We start from the raw sequence: 21,174 nt of genomic DNA, 5'->3' as shown, positions 1-21,174 counted from the left end.
AATTGCCAGTCACTAGCAAGTACTAAAAATCTTTGTCATGTACTATGTACATCTTACAACAGCATAGCAGAGTTAACAGACATTCAGTTCAGCCATTCACTCACAAACACTGCAGCCACAGACGCAACAAAGCACAACTACAGGCTGTATAAAAGGCCAGCATAACTTTACTCTCTTCATGTCGGATGAGGTCAGTGGATGGAATGAAGTATGAGAATGACAATGCAACAGAACAATGCAACAAACTTAAATAAGATGTACTGGTTCAGAAGCCAACTGTAAGATCCCCCAAATATACTCCGATGGTTTCTTGAATATCTTAACCTCACTTAAACAGTCTTTTTACTGACAACATTTCTTATAGTTCTTCACAAAACATGTGGAATGTAGTATGGGTAATTGCACTTTTTGATGATATAATACTTTTCTGGCAAGACAAGTTACTGCTTTCCCTGTCAAAATATACTGTTTTCTGTAATCAACAAACTTTTTCTGCACAGAAACTAGAACTACAGTATGCCAAAACAGTTCACTTTTCTTTGCTATATTCCCATCTTGAACTTGCTGACATGCTTGACTAAATTAGTAAATGGGTAAGTATGCAGAATCACAAAAATAAGTTAGAAAACAAAATAACAAAGATAAGACTACTCTATGGCTTTGTACAGTGCCACTGACCAGTGTGCCATACTGGCCATCCTTTATAAAGACTGATCTAGAAACACTTTTTCCACTTCTGTTTTCAAAATATAAACTCTTTGATATACTACATCTCTGTCTCCACAACACCTTTACTTCTTAATAACACACACAGAGTGATATAACCTTCCTTCTCTGTGTTATCTTCTGAAAAACCCGTGTGTGAACATCGCAAGCTGCAATCCACTTTCACATAGTTCAGTCATCTCCATTTCATCTAGTCAAATATACTTCTTTGAAGGCTTTTCTGGTCTGGATATAGGAACAAAAGGGCTTAATCTAATAATGTAGAATATGCATACAAGATGTTTTTTTTTTCTTTTTCATACCTTTGCAATCTTTTCGACACAAAATCAAACATGTATAAATGTTGACAGTTTAAGAGCACCTGAGATATTCAACACTGACAGTGAAGCATACTATGATGATGCCAACAAAGCAAAATATACCTTTCTGTTATAACTATAGTTTGGCAAAAGAATAATCCAAGGACTGCAACAAAAGTCTACCTATTTCCTTAACCTAATGCATGTTGACTTGTGCTATGATAAAAGTGAAGCCACCTTTGGTGAGGCAAAGGTTAAGAATGTGGAATATAGAATTCCAACATGCATTTTTATATCCCTATGTAGAACCCTGTATTCTACGTTACTGTCATGTTCACTGATCAAAATATGTATCTCTTTTAACTCCACCATGTTCAATACACTTTTCAGCAGTAGGTATAATCTTCATACTCTCTGAACTCAAAAGAAGAATAAGAAGGACCAACTTGGTCCCATCTCATCATTGCACAGTAGTCCCCACATGTATGTGGCGTCTGATAAACCCTGAGAATGTGGGGGTTCCACTACGAGATGCAGACAGCATAACCTCTGTTGTAGCCACTGTGTTTCCCTCTCTCATACATCATGGCACTGGAGACATTGTCCTTGGTGTCTTTGCTTGTCTTTGTGGCTTTGACATCCATTTCATGCACCCTGTGTAGTAAAATGTCACCTATTTAAAAACAGGTACTTAAATGCATTAGCAATACTGTCATTCCAAGCCTCACAAGTGGTAACAGTTTGTTGATAATTAAGCATATTGAAAGTTATGAATTGAATGAAATATGTTACCACAAAAATGTAAAAAACAGTTATGACCATTTACTGTACAAAACTATCCAGAATAAGGAAATTGAAGCTTTGAAAAGGTGAAGAAAAGTCATCTTATTTGTTTTTCACGCAGAAATGAAAGTGAACTGCATCAGTACAGTAAAATGACAGAGCAGCTAGGCGGACCTACTTGAGCATAGTCTCGATGCAAGGCGCGATGTGGTCCCAGCGATACCCGGTGATACCGTGGAGACGACTGGTCCATGTGGGCGACAGGTGCAGGCAGATTCTGGAGGCCGCTACACATGCCGCTGCGATCACCGATGGACGGAACACCAGGAAACAGTGGTCTACAGAAGTAATGCAAACTATCACCAATCTCTTCTTCAGAAACCCACGTCATGGTTAGGCCATGGATAATTTCACATCTAGCATGATAGCTGATCATTAAGATACTTTAAAAAGGTACTGCTTCATCATGAATTAATCTTGCCCATATACTAGTTATCATCACTTGAATACTACCCAATAATTTTTTTCAAGCCTCAATACTTGTTGGAACTGGCCGAGCACCATCTAGATACTAGTAGACATGTCTTTCAATCCATTGTATTCCGTTCTTGTTTTTCTAACAAGTTTGTACTCGCCTTGTAAGGACACCTCCAAGAAGTAGTGACAGTACTTCTCCAGGTACAGCCTGCTCTTGTTGACTGAGCACACAGGGTAGCCTGCATGCAGGTCGGACTGGGACACCCCCTCCGTCATGTAGTAGTCCAGGAAGTGTGCAGGGGTGGGCAGGGAGATGTTCCACTGGAAGAACTTCAGGATAGTCAGCTCCATCTGCAGGTACTCCTCCTCAGAGTAGACTTCTCTCACATACTGGTTCAGCTTCTTGATCCGAGGTACTCTTCTCTCCTCCTCTTCAAACTTACCTGTAAGGTGATCACTTGTACATGAGTTAAGAAGCTAACCAGAAATTTGGTATAAACTTTCAGTGAGCTTGTTATTCAATGCCAGATGATTAAACCTACTAGTACTACCATGGTAATACAAATCCAAAATATACAGGGAGGGTCAAAAACTTGTAGTCAAACTCAAAGGAGAGTATTTATAGACTGGATGGAAAAACTATAAATTCATTTTCCTTTTGTGGTGGTTTTATTTTGCCATACCAGTGAAGGAGAGGTGTTTTAAACTTGCAGTTGAAAGAATTCTATAGTACAGTAGTCATACAAAGGGAGACATATTTTAGTAGTGGCATCATGAAGTCACGTTTTAAGACGTCACCACAAAAACTGCACTAATAATACCATAGCTTTCAAGATTAACAGTCCAAAATGTAATCACATATTTGACTCTTGATGCACTCAAGATTTTTCTTAAGTCTGATGAAGATTTTGAAGCATTGTTGCTTGATAGTTAACTGTTGAACTGTGCCTTACATGCCACCAGTAGACACCCCAGCGCCACCAGGTGCATCCTGCTCTCCTGGATGTCATAGCTGTCCATGAACTGGTCCAGAAGGTAAACAGCCAGGTGCAGTGCTGTACAGTGGACACCCTGTTTCTCATTAATGATGCTCAACCAGTCTACCAGATACCTGCGCAAGCCCAACTGGGGGGACAGACCCCTGGTAAATATAGAAAGAAAATTTTGTTATGAATACAAGTCAGGAAGACAAAAAAAGTGAATGGATGACAGAATAAAGTGCAGATCTCTTTCATATGACATAATTATGAGTTTACAAAGATGCACTTGTATGTGATTGTGATCAATTTTTTTCAGAATGGCTTTGTTACATTTGTTGGAACTACTTGATGGACATACTTGAATGGCGGGAGTTCTGCCTCCTTGGTGCGGAGCGTCTCGTGAATGTCGGTTGCGAGCTGAGTCTTCCACCACTCCTTTTGAACCTCCATGACTGAACCAATTGCAGACAGGCTCCCAAGCAGAAGGCTTACTACACTACTGGGAGGACTAGCTGAGGACAGAAGAAACTTGTCAGTATTATCATTGACACAAAAAGGGGCAATGGGAAGAAGTTTGTTTTTTTGTTTCATCTATGTAAGTGGGAAGAAGATAATAATTCAGTAGTTTGGGATGTACCATTATGAATATTTATATACATGTTTTTTTCAATCATGTCTTAAACAATTTACGTCTAATAAATGTAACAAAAAAATTATAAAAGCTATAAGCTCACATAACTCAAGTAAAACAAAATAAATAAACAGCCAAAACACTGAAGCAAAGTACAGGTCAACTTTAACCTCTTTGGACCTCCTTGTGTAAGAATGGTACAAGTACGTTCTGAAATTGCAACCGTTTGACGTCCGCACTTGTGGATGAGCGTGTGCATTTGACATCGAATAGCAATGTTTGCACTCATCATACAGTGAATGATTATGAATCATAGGTGCGCTGTTTGACCTGTCCAAAGTTTCAAAATAAAGTTGAGTTGAGTCAAAGCATCCAAAGCTCTAGGTGTGTTTCTAAATGCTGTCCGTCCATCGGCTTCTCAAGTGTTCCCAAACCACCGCAACAACCCAAACATAGGGAAACATCATCAGCACTGTTTTCTACATTTGGTAATGAAAGGCTTGAAGCCGTTCATAACCAAGGATTGAGCAGGTCCATAGAGGTAAGGACAATTATGGCAGAGAGGGGGTGGAAGAGGCTGGAGGTTGGATTGCATGGGGCCAGGGGTAGGGTTCAAGCATACGAAATTATTAAAACAAGGGTAGCCAAAATTTCGAGCAATTTGGAATAAGCCCTTTCACAGAGGTTAGAACCCATGTGTAGCAACAGGAATTCTAGGTTTATGTCAAAGGGTGAGGCCACGAAATTGTAAACATTCTTTGTCTCGAACATTGTTTCGATTTGCATAATAATGTTGAGACGGGTCTTGTTTTCAATTTAGGGGCCTTACCCTTTGACATATTACCTAGAATTCCTGTTGTCACATATAACCTCATTGGTTCTATTAAACCTCTGTGAAAGGGCTTATTTGGGGTACTTAGGGAGGATTTGGGTCCATGTATTTTGGATTGGAACTTGGGCTGCAGAACTTGGGAGGATTGGGGTATTTTGGATTAGAACTGTGTAGGGCAGGGTTTTAGACATTTTTGGATTGGAACTAGGGGAAGGACAAAACTTGATTTTGCACCTCTACACTCCCACCCCACCACTTATTTTAATCAGCCCTTTGTTTCGAAATCAAGAAAGACCGTTCCTGAAGTGCCGATTATGGAAACCACATGTGAGGTCTAATTCGTGGCACATACAACGATTAATATCGTTTTTCTCCCCAAAGCACCCTTCCCCTGTCTTGCCTGGTCTTGCCATGAATCATGATGGCCACGGTTCTCAGAACAAAATGATGGGGAACAATGAAAACAACATATCGAACCGCGCGGGCATGTGTGCGCATGGCCAAATTTCCCCGCTTTTTAAAGATTACGCTCACCCATCTGAATGCGGTAACAAGAAGACTCACCTTTAGTCTCTTACTGTCTCCTCTGTGCTACGACATCGTGCGGGGTTCCAGAGAAGACAGTAAGTAAAATTTGAAACGTGTCTCCGCGATGTGAGATCTCTTCTTTCAGATGACCTAAGGTCACAGGAAGTAATTTATATTCAGAACTTCTGACCAATCAAATCAATGAATTATCATCACGTGATTTTGTCCGACGGCTGCACGAGGGTTGTCCGAAGTACGCCGGGCTTGATGCTCGGGATTTCCCGGAAGAGCTCGCCAAAAAAGGATTTTTTTGAAAATATGTATAATGTAACATTTACCGTGTAGAGAAGACTCTATTAACAAAAAATACTCACGTGTTTGTTAGATTGTAGGTACAAAATCAATATGTAAACTGATGACATAATTTTGTAGAGGTTGGCCTCTTTTTTTTACCAAATATGGTCATTGACCCCGAGAATCGCGCCACAAAGGTCAACGTCTCTCTTTCCGGTAGTTCGCTTCCTGATTTGTGGGAGTTGCTGAAGAAATACTACAAAAATCAACGAGAAAACTTTGGTTTCGGAAATGTCTGAATATTTACAAAGTAAGTAGCAAATCAACGGTTGATACTCGTTGTCTTTTTATTCTTAAGGGGAAATGTTTTGTATATCTTACTGGGTTTTGAATGTTCACAAACCGGCTTTACTGGGAGGGCGCGCCAGCCTAGGCAGTAGAGGTGTGTGTACAGCTAGTATGATAATACAAGATACCTTGATTCACCTCTGTGGAATGTTGCTTTTGTCTCATACGTGCATGCTTGTAAATACACGCTCCATAGCCTGTGTGCTAATATATAATAGAATACAGCGTATGCAGGATTCTTGCGGTGAATGCAACTTGTTTGAAGAACCTGATATAATTGACATAAGAGGGGGCCGTGCAAAATTTTTTTTATGCTTTTACTTCCTGACTAAACTCTGTCAAAGTAAGAAGTATACTTTTTGCATGGTTATATGAGAGTGTTCTTGGCCTGTCTTCGTTAATTATGAAGCTCGAAACAGCTTGGAGACACATTGTGCCTATGTGTAGTTCAGCATTAGCTGTGGCAAATCCACCCTGTACTATACTACTTATGTCTGGCAGAGATGTGTTATGTTTGCTGGCCACACACTACAACCTAGCATACCAGAGTGACCCGTCATGTACTTTATGTATGTTTAGCTTTCTCCTGTTATACTACACCCTCCGTACCTCATCGAAACGTGACAGGCATATTGTACCTCTCCAAATATTGCATACGGATGCCCAAAATATTTTCACTTTGATATCTATATATGTGGGTGGGATAGGGTATCTTTGGAGCGATATACTAGCATGTATTAAGTAGTATGGATATAGAGTTGTCACATTTCTGTCACACCCACTATATTTGTTTTTTCAAGAATTGGCTGTAAGCCATACCGATATGATTATATAGATGACATGTCCTCAGGTCATCCCAAGACTGATGTACTAGTAATTGTGTGCAAAAAAGAAAGTTGGGACATGTTTGGCAGTAATTAAGTTACCTTCTGAAGTTCATTATAAAGTCTAAGTTGTCAGGAGGCTGAACAAATAACTGAACACACAGAACATCGTATACCATACAAGAAATTCTTTATATCTGTTCTTTCTTGTCATTCTTGGCTTTGCGACACTTCTCCTACTATTGCATATGTGATGTATGTGCACAACACACCTTACAAAGAAAATGTTGTTTTTATCCATATGATCAAGTCAGTATGGCCTCAGTACATTTCATTCTGTCAGGACAGTATAACTAAAACTAATAAAAGAGTTACACATTGTCCTAAGAGTGGATAAATGCTATCCTGTCAAAACATGAATTGTTAAATGTCCATCATCATACAGTCACCTATTTTTTTTTCTGAGCCCAATACAATATTACAAGGGTTGTACTTAGCCTGGAGTGAAGGCAGGAATTCTTTAAGTAAATAAATCAATGATATCAGTACTTCTGACATTGTACTGCCTACTGCATACAGTGATTAACAGTACTGCCTGCCTGAAACCTCTGACAAAGCAAGCTCCAACTTCCAAGAAAACCTGACATGATATTGGTAGAGAAAGATTACGCTTTTACTATTCAAATTGTGGATGAAATGTCAATAATAATTTTTTTTTTTCAAGCCACCGTGTTCCCTGCCCTCCCACGCACCCAGCGTGCTACAGCCTTCAATCTCGGAGGGGACCCAAAAGGCAAGAACTTCCTGTACTGCTTCGGGCAGAGCATCATCATCAGGGATATAGAGGTGAGTCGGACACCTAGAATTAGTCTGGTGAAGGTGCATGTAAATTGTTGTTGTTGTAATACGATTTTTGACTGGTGTCAAACTTTGGCTGGTGTCTTTGTGGAATGAAGGTCTCATGGTTCTCCAATGCTTCCTATGTACGTCACAAAGTGTATGAGTGCAAATAATTTGGTTCTGAATCTGAACAAGTTTGGAATTACATGTTTAAGATTATGATATCGATGACTGGTACCATGGAACTACATGTATTATGGAAGTCCTGAGTTCTCTGTATAGAAATTTCCCTGCCTATGTCAGAGGGACTTCTGTACTGGGAATTCAGTACTTCTGGAATAGTACTGCTGTACAATAAAAAATTGTGACATGCCCTCAAAGTCAACTCTAGTTATGCCCTTTGAATCCAGTATCATGACTAACATGGTTTGAAACTGAAAGTATATTTTTTTGTATGATTTTTTTCCTGTGTAGAACCCAGCGATCTCAGATGTTTACACACAACATGTTGCTAAGACAACAGTCGCCAAATATGCTCCCAGTGGCTTTTATATTGCGTCTGCAGGTAATACTTGCCCCAATTGTACATGGTTCAAAGTGATTGTAATACAATACCGCATTGTGTAGTGATGTTGGGTTCTGTTACTTTTACCTTTTAAGAAAAAAACCTGCATTTAGACTACATGCGGATATTAGAATTTAGAGAAAGCTAGTCAAGTTATATGATTATTAAAACTTGTTAGATGATTTGCAGTAATATGATACATACACATGTAATGATAAATCTGTATGTGCTTTAGACCAGAAGTGATTTCTAATCATAATAGTTACAGATAATAACATGTCTGTCCTGCATGAAATTTTCTGTCTAGCTAAAGATAATTAATTGGCATTTTTGGTCTAGTAAAAACATGTCTGTCTTTTCCTTATATAGATGAGCATGGAAAGGTGCGTATTTGGGACACCGTAAACAAGGAGCACATCCTGAAGAACGAGTTTCAGCCGATAGGGGGCCCAATCAAGGACATAGTCTGGTCACCTGACAGCAAGAGGATCGCTATCTGTGGAGAGGGCAAGGAAAAGTAAGCATGATAGTCAAAACAGCCCAGGACAACCCCTGCTAATGATAAAATCTGGTCTATCTGGTCAGGTGGTCACTATAGACAGGATTCTTAAAACTTGGAAGAACTTATCTAAGGGACCACCAAAAGGAGAAAAAGTCTTTGTCACAAATTGAAAATTTAAATCTTACAAGTGACTGTCCATGTTTTCAGGTTTGCCCATTGTTTCCTGTGGGACACTGGCAGCTCTGTCGGCGAGCTGATGGGAATCAGCAAAGTTGCCAACTCCATCGACTACCGGCCGACACGACCCTTTCGCATCATCGCGGGAGGGGACGACTCCACGACTATCTTTTATGAGGGACCACCTTTCAAGTTCAAGATGTCGCTCGCTGTAAGAACATTTGGTATTTTTCTTTGAGCTGGTACATAGAGATGCACCAATTCTTTCCTGTCCTACTGTTGAACAGAAATCACTCAAAACTCAATAATTGCAACATTGTGTGTAAGATACAATTACAAGGGGAAATTTAATGTAGTGATTTTAGTGTTAGATTGTCTCTTCACTATGAGGAAATTTGTTTGTTTAAAACTGGCTTTTCTACTTCTCCTCAGGAACACACACGTTTTGTGAACTGTGTACGATTTTCTCCTGATGGTGAGAGATTCGTATCAGTTGGTGCTGATGGCAAGGTAAGTACAACATTGCATCCATGCGTCATCTATCCATAATAAGTCACTGGTTTTAGTGGAATACATTCTGTTTTATCTTGAGCTATATGGACACTGCCATCTTGTCTTGATATTAATCTCTGTTTTTTTTTGGTGAGAATCAGAGTAAAATGATGATATGCACACCAAGGATAATGACTTTTTAGAACTTGTTAAAGATATTCAGTTTATAGATAGTTGATGATGTTATAAACTGTAAAAACGTTTTTTGTGACATCATAGAATGTATCGTTGACATTCTTCAAACATTTTATCCCAATACTGCAGATAAGATCATATTTGTTTTACATGTGTTTAGAATTTCAGCTTTCTGGCAGAAATGTTTGGATAGGTGCCTGTAAGTTCACCTTTCAGTTGATGGGTTGCCATCCTATGTCTTCCAGGGCTTCATTTATGATGGGAAAACTGCAGATTTGATAGCTGAACTTGGAGGTGGTGGTAGCAATGCTCATGGTGGGGGTATCTATGGGGTGAGTGTATCTCTTAGGCCCCGTTCATACTAGGATTCGCGTATTTGGATATATCAGGATATGGCGTAAATCCGGACATATCCATTTGCGTTCATACCAGGGTTAGTTGAATCCAGATATGATTATTCGTGTCCAAAATCAGATCCGGATATATCCTAATTACACCATCTGATGCTGCTTGGTGACGTCAAACTTAACTCTTAAGTATCATTTGCTTTGGTGTAGCATGGTAAGGGTGAGGCAACGAGTTGCGTCGTGCACTTGAAAGAAGGAAATGCAACCAAAATGATGGAGTGTTTGCATGGCTACAAGTGCATGTCTTCACGCCGTGCTAAAAAAAGCCCATTGCCTCAGCCTTATCATGCTACACCAAAGCAAACACTACTTAAGGGTTAAGTTTGACGTCAGATCCGACAGCGAATCTGGATACGTGAATCCTATTGCGTTCATACCAGGGTTCACCTCGCAGCAAATCCGGATAAATCCACCTCCAGATGTGGATTTGGCGTATCTGGATATATCCCATAAAGATCCGGAATCGGACCGTTCATACCAGGGTTCGCGAATCCGGATTCACCGCGAATGAGGATATATCCGGATACGCGAATCCTAGTATGAACGGGGTGTTATACACATACAATCTGCTATGTTCATGTTTTGATACTAGGTAGCTCCGTATTTCAACTTTGTAAGTGCTACAAGTGTCAGCTAGAAAAACAACAGTGTCATTATTGTCCTTGATATTTATCTATTGTAAAAAGCATAGAATGCACTATACATGTACTTGTTTGTGATGACAATGTTACATCATGTAGCTCTCTGACTTTCCTGCATGTGGTTTGATTATAACAGTGTTCTTGGAGCCCTGATAGCACCCAGCTCATTACATGTTCAGGAGACAAGACTGTCAAACTGTGGGACATGGGACAGAATTCCATGGTCAGGTTAGTAGGACTTCTTTTTATCTCCATTTTAGAAGCCTGAGGTGTGAATTTCAATTTCACGCGTCATGCTTTGAAGACGTGTAACTTCAAGTCCAGTAAGTGAAATCCTAAGCAGGTACTAGTAAATGAATGAGATATGCTACAATATTGGTATCTGCACTAATCCAGCAAGGGTTCTTTCTCTTTGCCTTGCAAATCTGTTTTTTTTTGGACATGATTTGGTCTTTTACTGCTCTTCCATATCAAACAAATCTAAGCTTAGAAAAGCAATATCTCAAACTCAATTATTTTGCACCCTTTCACTTAGTGAGTTTAAGATGGGAACAGCAATAGAGGACCAGCAGCTGTCCTGTCTGTGGCAGGGTGACTACCTGTTGTCTGTGTCTCTGAATGGGTACATCAACTACCTGGACAGGTCCAACCCAACCACACCCATCAGGATAGCCAAGGTCAGTACACCTGGTCACAAGTAGTCAAATTACTCAGGATAGTTATATATGTGGTTAGTCTGTTGTATCCAACATTTTTAAAGCGTTTTGGTAATGGAAGTTTCTTACCCCAAATGACTTGATATTGCCAAAAGTGGTTTTCCTTTTGTCAGTACATTCAACAACATGATGTTTTCTTTTTACTAAAAGTCCTTTTTCCCCTTAGGGTCACAACCAGCCTATTTCTTCCATGGCTGTCACTGAGGACAAATCCACAATCTACACGGCTGACAACAGTGGTCGTATCAATATCCTTTTACTCTGCTGTCTTTTCTTGTATGTTTGGATCTAATGTGAAAACAAAATGGTACCAATTTAATTGCCTTCCAATTGGTTAGCAATTCATGCAAACGGTTAGCACCGATGCTGATAGATTATTATCATGCTCATCTGTGTTCATCTGTGGTAGTAATCATACTACAAAACTAAACTTTCTTCCAACACAAAATTACAAATAGATCAAATTGTCAATGACCACTGTTGCCTTCTTCCTGATCAATACTGATGACCAATCACTTCAGAACGTAAACTATAAATTAATACCTGATCTTCCACGTGTGTTGTCGGTCAGACACATATTTCTTTAAATGCCAAACTGGGTGTGGAGGATAATTTGACAGAACTTGTAACATTCACAAAATGCTACTTGATCTGCATTACTTTTGTATCCTGCTAGTAGTGCTTACAATGTTGAACAGCAATAGAGAGACGTTGTGCTCCTTAACCACACTCACCCCATTGGGATACAGCCACAGGCGAGCATGACGTCATCAGTGGGAAGGGTCACAGCAACAAGGTGCTGGGTATGGGGGTCCACGGGGGGAATCTCATCACCAGTAGCATGGACGACTCTGTCAGGTACACGTCTGTACCTGGGAATGAGTACGGGTAAGAAAACCCTTCTTCTCCCTTCTACCTTGCTTAGCCTTTTGATCTGGATATATCTTTAAATGCATAAGTTTAGTCCCTTTAGCCAAACTGGTATTTCTCTTCATGTCCACTCTTATTTATGTTTGCAAGGTATCTTAGACTCTGTACTGTCATTTTGAATTAACCAATTGGTCATTGCACTAACGTATAAAAGTCCTGTGTTACACTGGCTCTTCCATGTACATGTATGTGTTTCAGACCAGATGCTATAACAATGGACTCAACGCCTCTAGGTGTTGGAGTGGGCAAGGATGGTGTGTCAGTGGCTGCCTGTATAAATGAGGTGAGGAATGCATCAGTCTGCACTGTTATTACTTGTCATTGAATAATGAAATGTATGAAAGTTGTTAGGAAGCATTATCTTTGCTATCCTATTTTGTTTAACTGTCATAACAAGTCTTAGTTTTATCCAGAACTCTGTGATCCACATCTGGATCCATGTCTGCATCTGCATTTGGATGTTGTTTTTTTGGTTGGGATAGTCATTGTATAGCAAATCAGAGTACAAGACTGAAAAAATTGCAATTTATTACTGTGCAGTGTTCGAAATATGTCTTTTTTTTGGTTACATGGAAAGTTGCGTGTTGGTCGAAAGTTTGCATGCAATTTGAAAAAGTTTAGTAATACATGCAAAATAGTAGTAGTTTCTGCATCTGCATGTTAAGAATATTTTTACGTGCAAATCTTGAAAACAAGGTGCATGTTGCACGTTTGTATTTTGAATATTGATGACTCTGATTGCGCTGGCCCAACAGTACCTGTTACAGTACTCTTGTACAAGGTAGAATGTAGATTGGGAAAGTCCTAAATGTGTACTTAGAACATGGATTGATTGCTTTCTCATTTTGTTGATTTTTGTGCAAAGGTTTATAGCAGGTTGCCCCCCTCCTCCCCCATTGGGCAACAGTCTGCATTCAGACTTAGGGTAGTGACTAGATTAGATAAATTTAAACACAATCGTCTGTTCTTTCAAGGTGGTTGTGTTGAGAAATGGGAGGAAGGTCTTCAGCTTGCCCGTCAATTACGAAGCGACTGCTGCCGGCGTGCATCCCAACCAGACTCAGGTTATGGTGGGAGGAAAGGTATTCACTATTCACATTTGTTGTGATAAATACATGTACATGCTTAAGGTATTGTTAAATGACATTGGCACAGCTTTTTTGATGGAGGGTTTTGTATTGAACAAGCCTTCAGTAGATGTACCCACTATAACTGTTTTGGGTAAGGTTAAAGTGTTCTCTATAAACAATTTTGCCCTGCGAATACAAATATCTTAGCATGTGTAAACCATCTTTGTTTTAATCCTTAAAACATAGATCTCCCCTTGAATTGTGAAATGTGAAGCAATTAGTTTATCTCTCATCTTAAATAGGACAAGAAGCTGTATGTGTATAACCTGGCAGGAGACACCCTGGTGGAGTGTAAGACCATCCAGCTGAAGGGTGCTGTCACTGCGTTTGCGTTCTCCCCCGACGGCAGGTACCTGTCCTGTGCACAGACATCCAGACATATCACAACCCTGGACGCTTCTGCTGGCTATGTGGTAAAGTTGTTTTATCTGTTCACATAACAATGGGTCTCTAATGAAGCCTTCTGTCCCAACAAACTGCATTATTCCCTTGTCCTGCTAGGTGGCACTTTTTGATCATTTGTTGTGGTAGAAAGATCTGAAAGATGAGAAACATTATTGCTCAAATTCTAAAGACAGGAGTGATAAGCCTGTGTTAAAGACTGAGATCTTAGTTTCCATGACTTTGAAATTCACAGTAGAAAGGGTTACAAATGAGTCAGGATGTAGTAAATTCCTTGTTTATTTGTGATGAACCAGTCTGAGTGCTGCTGTTATTCAGTGGTCCCACCCTTCTGTCTGTCCCTCCAGGATGTCCAGGGCACAGATGCGTGGATGCAGAACGCCATGGTCACCTGTGTGGCATGGAACCCCAGCAGCACACATCTGGCCAGCGGATCTCTGGATACCAACATCGTCATCTGGGATCTGGCTAAACCGTACAATAGGTTTGAAATGAAGGGTAAGTATAAGATTATGTTCCATCACATGTAACAGTCAAGAACCTTATTCTGTTCTACTACCAACCCATATCTAGTATTAATGATTATGGTATGATCTATCAGGCACACATCTGATGGGTCAGGCTTAGCATCTAATTGCAACAAATGAATTGACACTAGGCCTAGGGAAAATGTGGTGTTTCTTGTTTCGGTCCTGAAAAAATTAGGGCCAGTAAGTTGGGACTACTGTAAATGCAGAAATGTTCGCGGTGGATTAATGTTCGCGGTTTTCGCGGTGACCACTTCACCGCGAATTTAAAACCACCGCGAACATTTTTCTACTATGATATTAGATTGCAGTGTATGGTGTTACCGCGAACATAAATCCACCGCGAAAAGTCGTTTTTCCCGCTACCGCGAAATTAGATCCCCGCGAACTTAAAAACATTTACAGTATCTTTTTTTAATTTTTGTATTTGATTTTTTTACACTTTGGGCAAAACTTTAGTGGTACAATGTAGTTTAACAAAGTAAAATTGATGTGTGTAGTAACCTCAACCTGAAAATAAGGGGAAGACGATGAGGATGATATACCATGTATCATTGAAACTTTGAATGTTTTATAGTACATGTATGAGGTATTTTCGATATAACTGCAACACTGGCAGTGCTGTGTCAACCTTACAGAGATGCATGACAAACTTTGTACTGTTTCTGAGACATGCATTTTTTTTACCATGCCTCGTACCAGAGCGTAGCTGACTGGTATATTATGCCATTCTGAACTCTACATTCTTTCTCTCAGGTGCCCATCCGATAAGCCAAATCGTGGGCCTGGAGTGGTTGACAGACAACAAGCTCATCTCCGTAGGAACGGATAACGCCATCCGGCAGTGGGACATCAAGTACTGAAGTGCCTCCTACCCACAGTGCACCCGGAGATTAATCTCCAGATTTTATTGGAGAAGTACCAATAACAACCACATATAAGTATAATATGTGGCATCTTAAGTTCTTTTCTAGACATCTTCAAATTGCTTAGTTTCAGATTTCAATTCTATAACTCTTTTGATAATAAGATATGGCAGAGATAAAACAGCTTTCAAGGTTGTATTCCTATGGTAGCTAACTTCAGGTATGTAGCACCAGATGTTTTCAAAGTCTCTAACTAGTGAGTGGTGAATTTGCTATGCTGGATATCCTGGTCCTGTATGTTTTAATGTAATGCAAGGACACAGAATCGATGTTGAAGACTTTCCCGAGGACTTGCTGTAGGAAAAAAATTGCTAGCAGACTTTTGCAAATATAAGTTTAGCAACTCAGCAATGAATGGAAAAGGACAGAACCTAAGGAAGACGACTGAATGCAATGAAATATAGACTGCTTTTGGACAAATGTAAGAATGATAATAATTCTGAAAATGGTGAGATATGCATGTAATGTTCCACATGTAACTGCAGTGATAAAGTGTTCCATGATGTGTGATTTAACTTGCAGTTTAAAAAGGTCATGTGCATCCTTGTTGGTGAATTAGGAAAGAATCTGACAAAAATTGAACTTGAAGGTATACTAGATAAATGCATTGTCGGTAATGGTTATGGACAAAGAAAATTGATACATAATATGATTTATGGAAAGTAACAGTACCAGACTTGATTATAGTACGTGTACTTAGTATATTGTAACTAGTAAGATGTTGGTCTCAATGCAGTGGCATTGACAGATTGACTTCATAGAGAGTCACACAATGAGCAATAGATATGAAACTAGAGTGTGATCAATTTCAGAGCCACTAGGTTTTGCCACAGGCAATACTCCTGAGTACCATAGTTACAGTATGATGCAGCTATATAATATGATGTTATGTTTATTAAAAGAAAATAGGTCTGTTAGCAGCATAGTGTAATGAAGTGCTCACTATGACTGAATCTGGTGTAGTTTATCAGGAGGAATATTAATAAGATCATTACCTCTTGAATACCCTTATTATCAATCAGAAAATCATTATTATCAGAAATTGTACTATAATGTATGTACATGTAGCTTGTGGCACAGCTTTCTGACAGACTTAAACCCGCATTATGCAAGGTCCCTTACATCCAAGGTTCACATCTTGACTATATTCACTTTAGTTACAATGATTTTGATTGATTTAAGTGCACTGTATGTCTAATACTTTAAACTTAAGCACACTGAAGTAGCCGTTTGGCTGCAAATTCTCTATTGGTTACTGGGTTACTATATAATAGGCAGCAGAGGAGGTTAAGCCTGCATCTCAGTAGTAAAAGAACAGTTCCTGACTGAAGGTTGTCCACACAACCATGTTCTATTGGAAGTGGCTGCCACGTGGAAGACATTTGAAAACAAAAGTTCTGATCATCTTGCTTTTCACTGTTGGTCATCTATATGCAAGGTCATTCAACATCGACCTCAGATGTTCTTTAGCAAAGAATCACTTTCATCTTAAGATGATATTGTTGAACATTGTGGGAAAAATGAGCATTTTCAAGGGGATCTTTTTGTCTTTTGTATAAGACTCAGATATTGAAACTGTGACCAAAATAAGACCTTCCACCCTGGCAGCTATACTGTTCTTCGCCTAAGATCTGTGATAGTACTTGAACCTGTGATCTTTGTATTTCCATAATATGGTGCGAGTGATAGTTCTGGAATTATAAGGAATGGTATACTGATACCCCAGCTCACAACATGTATTGTGCATTAAAGCAGGATAGCTGCATTTCGGAAGACCATAGTCATGGGAAGGTCTGCAGATTACAAATGTGATAATCATGATCATGATGAGCAAAAGTCTGAAACAAGCATTTCTTGGCATGTCTATCTGGTAACAGACACACGCACAAAGAGCAACAAAAACTGAGGCCTTCAGAATATCTCAATGATTTGAACAAATCAGGAAGTACTGTGTCTGATATAACTGCATCTTTTATCACCCAGGGCATCTGTAGTGTTCTTGTACCGTACTGTACAGTATACAATGTCACTTTTGTATCAACCTTGTATGTTACAAACCTAGCTCGAGAAGAAAGTAGCTATTCTTCAGTCGGTAGCGTAGCAAACTGTGGTGTGGAACCTTGTCCTTGTCTATTAAAACAAAGTTAACACTTATCTGAGATAAGACCATTCAGCTCTATGCCATGTGTCCTATGTTTAGATATTAGGGTACTACATTTTGTACCATGATTTATCTCGTAACAAAAATGCCATAATGATTGCTATTTAGTATGGAAATTCATTAGCAAAGACTTTAATTTTTTGCCAGCTGTGCAAATTTTCAAGTAGCATATGTTTATCTTGTATTTAAAATGTAAGAAAATACATGCTCACATTCATGAACTCTTTGTAACCACAATTATGACAATGGTGTCCTGAAAGGGAAATTGCACTCATTTTACAATTATGGCTCAAGTAGGGGTAGTTGGCAATTCTGGGAATAATGTCTACTAATGGAGTCCATATAGAAATAGGTATGTGTGATAGGGGCTGGTGTGCAGCTGTATTGACCTAGGGAATGACACTCTACATAAGGGATAGATAGCATCTGGTATATATTTTCCTTCTATGTAACAGTTAAGTCATTATAATTCACACATATATCATTTCAATACTATTTAGTTCAGTTATTCCAATACTGATGGATTTGAATTTTCTATGCTATGTTGTACGCCTGAAATTAAAGAGTATAATTCTGACATCTTGTGCTGTGGGGATGTGTGTTTCTGTCATAATCTCAATACATGATTGGGTAAGAGTGCAATAGATCTCCATACATACATGTACAATTATAGTTTTCACTAGATATAGCTAGGCAGTACCAAAAGGGCCAATGTCAGCACACAGTCAAAAAAACTGCAGAAGCCCTGAAATTTTCATGTTAAACTGGACAATGCATGCATTTTCAAAGTCAAGCTCATTACCAGATGACCACAGCTAGACACCCAGATGTCTCAAACGACTGCCACTCTCTTGACATTATACATCCTTTGAAAACACAAATTATTATAACGTACTTAGAAATACAATGTTTCTGATGTCTGACAAGTCATATCTTTAATAGTATGTTCCGATAGTAGTGAACGAAATCAGATTAGATATACTGAAGCCTCCAACATGACCTATTATCAAACCACAAAACCAGCAACAAGGCCCGATAAATGCTTCTGAAAACAGTAAAATGGATGAAAAGCCCAGAAATGGTTTGACCTTGTGAACCTGACACAGGAGTGTTGGTGCTTTCCTTTTTCTGACTGCTCTTTCATCCCTCAGTGTCGCCCTCCTCTTTTCTTCCAATGTTTGGCTTCTTTCCTTGTCAGTGTTTGGTGAGACAACTCCTTCATTGTGCAGGGATCCAGCAAAGGCTGGTAGTTGATCCTGGTGATGGTACTGATGGGGGAGACATGCATAGTAAGAGCATCGTTTAACATCACAAAAGGCACAGGAATCGAAGCCAACAAGGGGAGGCAGTATACTTTTTAACCAATACAAATCCTTACAAAGAAAATTTCCAACCAGATGACTAAGTTTTGTAGATGAACAGTATGTGGCTGTTGAACAAAATGCACAACCTTCTTGAATTATGGTTCAAAAACCTGTTCTGGAGTTTATAACATGCTCGCACGGTACCAGGGACTTCCCTCGAAAATGGACCATTCTCCTGCGGAAGTATTTAATGGCCAAATGTCTTAATAAGGGTTCCGACAAGCCCAACCATTTCCTCCCAAGGGCCTGGCTAATTTCCACACAAGACCTCAATTTCCTGCATCATTATTTTTGAATATAAGTGATGATAGGGGGTGGGAGGTGGCCTTACCCCTGGCTGGGAGGACATAAAGGCTGTGTCCGCAGCTCTGAATCGTGCAGTGATGGCAGGTTTCAGACTCAGAGCACACACAGAGATGGCTGTGTGGAGACTTCCAGCTGCAAGAGAGGTGAGTCTGTAAACTACTAGTGATACCATGTATTTGCCAAAACAGTTTTATTCTAGTATGGTCATATACATGTAGTTACAGTGTGTATGAATGTCATATACATGCACATTGTATGTTTCATCATCATTTGATCAAGATATAAATTTGAGTATATAAAAGCACATCCTCCTTTCCAACTCTCAGAAAAATGACCACCTTGACTATGTGACCAAGTGTAATCTGACATAAACATAACATGGTGAGTATTGTCATAAGATGCCCCCGGCACTAAATTGTATATCAATTCCCTACAGTTATAATGAACAATGTTGCTGGATAGTTTTCAATATGTTAACTATGAATGGCCCTTATGTATTTTTGGCATACAAATAAGGAATATAAGACAGAACTATTCTTCAGAAAATTCACTTGCTAACAGGTAGAAGTAGATTCACAACATTATTGTTTTCATAACTGTTGTGGTAAATATATTGCCATGTGTATTTCCTGTATGCCTGTAAAATCCTTTTTGTGTTCAGTCATAAGAAAACATATCGGTACACAATGTACCTGCCAAGAAGTATTTTGCTTGACCAATGAAAGTTAACAGTTTTTCAGCTGGCTTTCCCCTTTCCTGAAATTGAGTGTACTTTGGAAAAGACTACTCCTGGATTTGTGAAACGATCAATAAAATAAGATAATGATGACTTGGCAAACAAAGTTTTTTAGATTTCAGTTTCTCCAAAATCCATCATGAGTTTTTACTTCCATAGTTCTTTTTCTATGGCCATATTGTTCTTGTTCTTTTAGTTTGTGTTATTCAATGTTCTATGTACAATTGTCATCATACACTGACAGTAACTCACAGTATTTGCACATCATGATAGGTTACTAAAAGACTGGTAGACCAATCAAGCAGAATTCAAGCAAATGTAACAGAAGGTATTTCAGACAACAGCAACAGTAGCCTTTGGTTAGGGAGTATGTCAGTCCAGCATTCCTGTTTCTCATGATCTCTAGTCTGAATTTTCCAGAACACACTCATTTCTATTACAAAATGCAGTTTTTCTTAAGATATGTTATACAGGGAAGGAGTGGATTAAGGTGCAGCCCACCTATCTTCCTGACTGTTAAGGGATGAAGATATGAGAAGTAGTTTGAGATGAAAGCGACTGTCTCTGTGCTAAGTAGTACTGCCGCAGGGAGTGCTGTGGACTGATTCTATCCCCTGCGCAGTCCTACTTACAACAGGGAACATTTCTAATGCTTCAAACTTCACCAACCAAGAGGTCCAGTCACAGTTGTCATGGCAGCCAAGCCCACCTGATGTCACTTCAATAGTATATAACTGTTACAGCAGTTGTTTGTTTTATACTTTATCTGGGTGTCCACATTCCTAGCAGTGGACTGTACTGGGTTAAAAGCTATCCACCTCTAGATCAGATGTCAAACCAAATATATTCAGACTTCACACCTTTCCCATGATAGAATGTACAATTTGTATGGTTTCCAGGCTATGTGTGATCAAGGAGATAAAACCTCCATAGTGTGATACAGAAAATAGAAAAGAGTAACAAAACATTTCAATTGTTAATTTTAAAGCTATTTCTGTATGAATTTTGTTTTGGGGGAGGGGGGGTGGGGGGATAACAATAGCCTAAAAAAACTTGGCATGGACGTCATTTTTTCTAAGAGCAAGTTTGCAAGGTGGAACTCAAACATTTTATGCCAAAAAAGGGAAAGGGGTAGAAAAACAACAATAAAAGATTGACTTGTGCTTTGGTTCTTATGTCACCTCTTCTGAGTCAGACTTAGAAAACATATTATCTTATTATTATTCTGATGACCACATCCAGTATTATAAAGACATTAGGACAGAAGCACCAGTGATTGGCCTGCCCCATGCTAAGTACTAGTGCCGCAGGTGTCTGTGTTTATTGTACCCCTGCAGACTGGTGCTTAACGTGGAACAGGTAATAATGACACCTAGCTATTAGTACAGGTATTCCAACCAGTACACTGTGAAGACAAAAGTTACCATGGTAGAAG

At 39.3% G+C, this 21,174-nt stretch overlaps 2 protein-coding genes across 4 annotated transcripts; one reads left to right on the top strand and one right to left on the bottom strand.

Annotated features, from left to right (window-relative positions):
- Positions 1-149: 149 nt before the first annotated feature.
- Positions 150-5,465, bottom strand: LOC118414611 (cyclin-J-like). Of its 3 annotated transcripts, none has more exons than XM_035818771.1 (6): positions 5,293-5,465; positions 3,624-3,777; positions 3,239-3,426; positions 2,444-2,728; positions 1,987-2,146; positions 150-1,679 (listed from the first exon to the last, which is right to left on the bottom strand). In XM_035818771.1, the coding sequence occupies exons 2-6, from the start codon at positions 3,713-3,715 to the stop codon at positions 1,550-1,552; spliced, it is 855 nt and encodes a 284-aa protein (XP_035674664.1). In that variant the 5' UTR covers positions 3,716-3,777; positions 5,293-5,465; the 3' UTR covers positions 150-1,549. The 3 variants fall into 3 exon arrangements, with proteins under 3 accessions (XP_035674664.1, XP_035674665.1, XP_035674666.1); XM_035818772.1 differs by having other exon boundaries at positions 3,624-3,773; positions 5,293-5,436; XM_035818773.1 differs by having other exon boundaries at positions 3,624-3,779; positions 5,296-5,431.
- Positions 5,466-5,698: 233 nt separating this feature from the next.
- On the top strand, positions 5,699-17,910 carry LOC118414610 (WD repeat-containing protein 1-B-like). The gene is made up of 16 exons (XM_035818770.1): positions 5,699-5,860; positions 7,447-7,568; positions 8,037-8,127; positions 8,497-8,644; positions 8,837-9,017; positions 9,239-9,316; positions 9,739-9,825; positions 10,678-10,769; positions 11,077-11,218; positions 11,424-11,505; positions 11,992-12,145; positions 12,386-12,470; positions 13,162-13,269; positions 13,560-13,730; positions 14,067-14,217; positions 15,003-17,910. Exons 1-16 carry the CDS (start codon positions 5,842-5,844, stop codon positions 15,107-15,109), a joined length of 1,818 nt encoding a protein of 605 aa, XP_035674663.1. The 5' UTR covers positions 5,699-5,841; the 3' UTR covers positions 15,110-17,910.
- Positions 17,911-21,174: the final 3,264 nt, after the last annotated feature.

This window comes from Branchiostoma floridae, chromosome 4, assembly GCF_000003815.2.
Source record: "Branchiostoma floridae strain S238N-H82 chromosome 4, Bfl_VNyyK, whole genome shotgun sequence".
Classification (NCBI taxonomy): domain Eukaryota; kingdom Metazoa; phylum Chordata; class Leptocardii; order Amphioxiformes; family Branchiostomatidae; genus Branchiostoma; species Branchiostoma floridae.
Note: the sequence above shows the minus strand (reverse complement) of the source record. Positions and strands in the feature narration are given on the sequence as shown.

What these genes read in the sequence shown, in the direction of transcription:
- LOC118414611 (XM_035818771.1), bottom strand. Translation starts at nt 3,715, where the DNA reads ATGGAGGTTCAAAAGGAGTGGTGGAAGACTCAGCTCGCAACCGACATT. An exon ending in GGGGTGTCTACTGGTGGCAT is followed by an intron (nt 2,729 to 3,238) that starts GTAAGGCACAGT and finishes ATCACCTTACAG; the next exon opens with GTAAGTTTGAAGAGGAGGAG. An exon ending in CTTGGAGGTGTCCTTACAAG is followed by an intron (nt 2,147 to 2,443) that starts GCGAGTACAAAC and finishes TTACTTCTGTAG; the next exon opens with ACCACTGTTTCCTGGTGTTC.
- LOC118414610 (XM_035818770.1), top strand. An exon ending in CTTTTATATTGCGTCTGCAG is followed by an intron (nt 8,128 to 8,496) that starts GTAATACTTGCC and finishes TTCCTTATATAG; the next exon opens with ATGAGCATGGAAAGGTGCGT. An exon ending in CAGTTGGTGCTGATGGCAAG is followed by an intron (nt 9,317 to 9,738) that starts GTAAGTACAACA and finishes TATGTCTTCCAG; the next exon opens with GGCTTCATTTATGATGGGAA.